The 4,496-nt window shown below is 35.8% G+C and overlaps 1 protein-coding gene and 1 long non-coding RNA gene across 3 annotated transcripts in view; one reads left to right on the top strand and one right to left on the bottom strand.

Annotated features, from left to right (window-relative positions):
- Positions 1-184: 184 nt before the first annotated feature.
- On the top strand, positions 185-2,386 carry LOC107564748 (uncharacterized). Its single transcript, XR_001606281.1, has 2 exons — positions 185-355; positions 1,873-2,386. It is a non-coding gene; the product is annotated as an uncharacterized lncRNA (long non-coding RNA).
- Positions 2,387-3,407: 1,021 nt separating this feature from the next.
- rbm34 (RNA binding motif protein 34) overlaps positions 3,408-4,496 on the bottom strand; it is a 9,406-nt gene continuing 8,317 nt past the window's right edge. For both annotated transcript variants that reach the window (XM_016249895.1, XM_016249894.1), the window contains exon 11: positions 3,408-3,776. In XM_016249895.1, coding sequence (XP_016105381.1) covers positions 3,465-3,776 — 312 coding nt within the window. In that variant the 3' untranslated portion in view covers positions 3,408-3,464. The remainder of the gene's footprint in view (positions 3,777-4,496) is intronic.

The raw sequence follows: 4,496 nt of genomic DNA, 5'->3' as shown, positions 1-4,496 counted from the left end.
TTGTATTTATATATGCATAATAAATATACACAGTGTACACATATATTATGTAAACAAAAACTTTTATTTTGGATGCGATTAATCGTTTGACAGCACTAGTTTCAACTAATATTTTAATCAACAAAATGATTTTTTTATAGTGTTAGTTAACTGTAATAACTCTGGCTGTTAACCCTGGTCCCTCTCTCTCTCTCTCTCTCTCGGTCTGTCAGGTGACTATGAGAAAGGCGTGGATCATCTGACGAATGCGATCGCCGTGTGCGGTCAGCCGCAGCAGCTCCTGCAGGTCCTGCAGCAAACGCTTCCTCCTCCAGTCTTCCAGATGCTCCTCACCAAACTGCCCACCATCAGCCAGGTGACACGCGTTTGAAACAGAATTAAAATATGCAATATGCGCATGGGTCAAAGACGAAAAAGGGTTTAAGCATGAAAACAATAAGTGTAATACTGCTTTAAATTTTTGTTGTCTATTAAAGTTTTCTGTTTAATTTAATTGCAATTCTGTTTTTGTTTTTCCGAGCAAGAAATAAATATCATACATTTCCCCCTGATTTACAGAAGACAGCCTCTAAAATGTCATTCCGTGTAACATTCTTGTGAGGCATATTTACAACAAAAATCAATTTATGACATATTAAAAGACGAATTACTTTCACCCCAAATACTAATTAGTTGTAATTTGACATTTTTTAAAAAATGTGCCACTATCCTAGATTTTGCCCATTTGTCAGTAAGAATTTTTTACTCCTTTAAAACACAATAAAATGTAATATTCTCCCTTATTCTTTATTATATTTTAATATGTACACGTCAGAATAAGCATGTTGTTTGAATTTTTACATAAATATTGTGTTACACTGAATGACATTATTTCAACCAAATTTTAACATTTTATTCTCCAAAACTGTATGTGAAACCTTAAAAGCAGACACTTGCATTTAATGTGCTTTCTATGGACATACGATCACTTTTGTCAATTTCTTTTGATGCGGACATCTTAACGTCTTTGACCCGCATATATTATCTGCTTCATATTCATGAGCAGTGCTGGGGAAAGTAACTTTTAAAAGTAATGCGTTACAATATTGCGTTACTCCCTAAAAAAGTAACTAATTACGTTACTTAGTTGCTTTTTATGGAATGCAATGCATTGTTACTTTTGAGTGACTTTTTATATCTCTGCAGGGCTTGCTTGTTTGTTTTTAATATAAAAAAGTTATAAATGTAAAAGCCAAACAAACAAAAGTGAAATGAATACAGCCTCAGGCTGAAGGAAATGTAAATGCACGTCTGTACAGTAGAGGGCGCAGCTCAAACTAATCTCATGAAGAATACGACGCAGGAGAAGAAAGTTCAACACTATTAAACAATAACAAAAATGAAACAGATGTCATTTTTGCTTATTAGTATGGTTGAATTGGATCATCGAAGGTCTAAATACATAAATGATATTTGTCTCATTTAACACATTTAATTATTGCAGGTTTGTATAATATTCTGAGTTCGCATTTGACCGTTTGTATTCATTTTGAGGAGCACTGAATGTGTTTGTGTGCAGTGAGATGAGTAAACACATGTTGATATTTAGTCTAGAGCTACAGTAAGATCATGTTCACACACAGCGCTCTGCACTGACTCCTGATTTCTGTCACCATGCCAACACCAGAGCTGTCACTCAACACATGGAAACAAAGTAACTCCGATATTTCCTTACTCGTTACTTTAAAAAAGTAATCCGATTACGTAACTCGCATTACTTGTAATGCACTACCCCCAACACTGTTCATAAGACAAATACATGTTTTTATTATTATTTAAATGTCTTCTAAATTCCCAAATGCTAATCTAATGCTCCTCTCTTTTTCGTTGCAGCGCATCGTCAGCGCTCAGAGTGTCGGCGACGACGACGACATCGAGTAGACCTCCAGCAGCTCTGTGACATCACTTCCTGTCTGCTTCGAAATCAATCAATCAATCGCTCTGTCCCGCCCCCTTTCCATCCAGTTCTCAAACACTGAATGCACAGATACGGATTTAAAGAAGAGTCATAGTTTGGTTTTGAATCTGAGCTTCTGAGTTTGTCCTGTTGACGTGTGTTAGAATGACAGAAAACAAGCATGACCTGCAGCAATTATTTGTTTTACTAACAAAGCATTTTGGGTTCACTAAATTATGAAATATGCACGCGGGAAATCATCGACTAATGACTCACCAGAGTACATGCTGCTGTCGTTTATCTGTGTTCATGTATTTAAGCTGTTTTTAAAGGCTGTGAGACGTCTAATGGGGTATTGCGGGATAGGACGCACATTTAAAGGTGCTCTGTTTCAAGTCGGGGAGAGTTTCCTCTTTATTTTTTAACTCCAAAATAAAATCATTGTATGGAGTCAATGTGTCAGAGTCATTCATGTGTCTCCATTAATAACGTGCGATACACAGTTGCAAATTTAAAGCAACAGAACATCAAAATTATTCATTTGCTCTCATGTTGTTCAAACAGTCATATGATCAAGTTTCAGGGGATTAACAATAAATTAATTAGGTATCATGAACTAACATTGCAGACAGCATTTATTAAATCTAACATGATATTGATAATTAAATATTCGATTCATTAATTTATGGTTTTACATAATACACTAATATTAATGCAACAATGTTAAACATGTAGAAATGATAATTACCTTTGATTAATTAATGCTTGTTCATGATATCTAATGCAATGATTCTTGTTAACATTACAAACATGAAGTGAAAGTTAAAAATGGAAGCTACACGTGTAACTTTTTTTGTTCAAAATATAATGCGAATACAGCATAAATCCATAAAACTTAGTTTTTGCGTTACGCTAAATTACTAAGCCTACAATAATTATTGATATTTTACAGATTTCCCGGGAAACTGCATACTTCCGGCATCATCACGTGCGCGTTCGCTTCATTTAAATACAGGAAAGAAGTTCAGGCTACTAACAAATGAACCTCGAAAGCGTTTGCTAACAAAACAAAAGCGACACGCTCATAATAAAACACGAAGCAACAGTTTCAAATAATCACATTTATGCCGATCTCTAAACCAGTTACTGCTTTGGTCTATTAGCCTAGCCAAACTTTTGTAACTATTTTAAAACAATTAATTTCAACAAGTCAAAACAACAGCGTCATGTAAGCTCCTACCTGACATTATTTGCAGTTATCAGTCTTCCTTTCGTTTCGATGTCATTAGTTTGATTTGTGCTGAAAAATGATTATGTGATCTTGATCAGCGCGGAGCCGAAGCGCAACCCACGTGACGACCAAAACAATCTTCCTCCGCCAGTTACTTGTAGTTTTACGCTTCAACCGATAGAGGAACAAATGGAAATTAAAAGATCTTATGGGTCGTTAAAAAAGATGGAAACATAAGTGTTTAGTCACATTTTTACTTGTGACATAAGAACACCAAACTTGTAAAAAGTACAAGTATTAAATATGAACATTTGGTTTCTTATTCTTGTGCTTAAATTTCTTTTTCAGTCCTTTGCCTCTTTTGGCAGTAGGATCCGCCATCTCGCCTTTGAACGATGAAGCTGGTGTTTGTTTCTTGCCAGGATTTGTCTTGAAGTTCTTGCCTCCCGTCTTATTTCTGATTTCTTGCTTTGACCCTTTGAATCTTGAAGGTCGGCCTGGAGGGGTTTTCTTTTCTTTTTCCTTCTTCACGGATCGTTTGACCCTGATGTTTCGATCTAGTAATTTGGAGCCGTCGAGTTTCAGTGCCAGCATCACCGAATCTGGGCTCTGGAACAGAAGGAAAGATTTCAGTGAGTTTTACCACATTTGCACACTTTATTAAATACTATTTATGGCATTAAACATGAATTGGAATTTTGAAATAAAATGGAACTTTACTTCCAGAACTGCTCTATTAACCCTGTAGAGCCTGACATGTAAAATTAGATTTTATTTTTTTTAATTGAACAATTCTTTTTAACCTTTACACTATAGAAAACAATTACCAAAAAAGTTTGCATTTGTGTTTCTGTTGAGTATCATCGAGAAGCGTTTGTACACGTACACTAAAAGAGCTTTTACTGGATAAAACACTCTAAACTATCAATCAGAGACAGAAGACAATCTGAGGAGATTGAGTATGAAGTAAGGGATAATGTCTTTCATTGTAACACGCGGTGGTTAAGTGTTTTCAGTCACAAGATGGAGCCAGACAGTCAACGATAGCGGAGTGACTTGTTAAGCATATAAGTAGTACGGGTCAAGATAACTGGTAGTACCCGGATGAGCGGTGTGTTATTCAATTTGGCGGTTGTTATCTGGGAATAACATACCGCTGGATGGCGCGATTGACCAATCAGAATCAAGTATTCCACAGAGCCGTGTAATAAACAGGTTTAACAGCAAAGTTTTTGATGGTGATGATGATAATATATATATAAATGTGAGCCTGGAGCACAAAAGCAGTGTTAAGTCGCTGGGGGATATTTGTAGCAATAGCCAACAATA

Source organism: Sinocyclocheilus grahami, unplaced genomic scaffold (assembly GCF_001515645.1).
Source record: "Sinocyclocheilus grahami isolate Dianchi unplaced genomic scaffold, SAMN03320097.WGS_v1.1 scaffold959.1, whole genome shotgun sequence".
NCBI classification, from domain to species: Eukaryota; Metazoa; Chordata; class Actinopteri; order Cypriniformes; family Cyprinidae; genus Sinocyclocheilus; species Sinocyclocheilus grahami.
The sequence above is the reverse complement of the archived record's forward strand: the minus strand, read 5'-3'. Positions and strand labels throughout refer to the sequence as shown.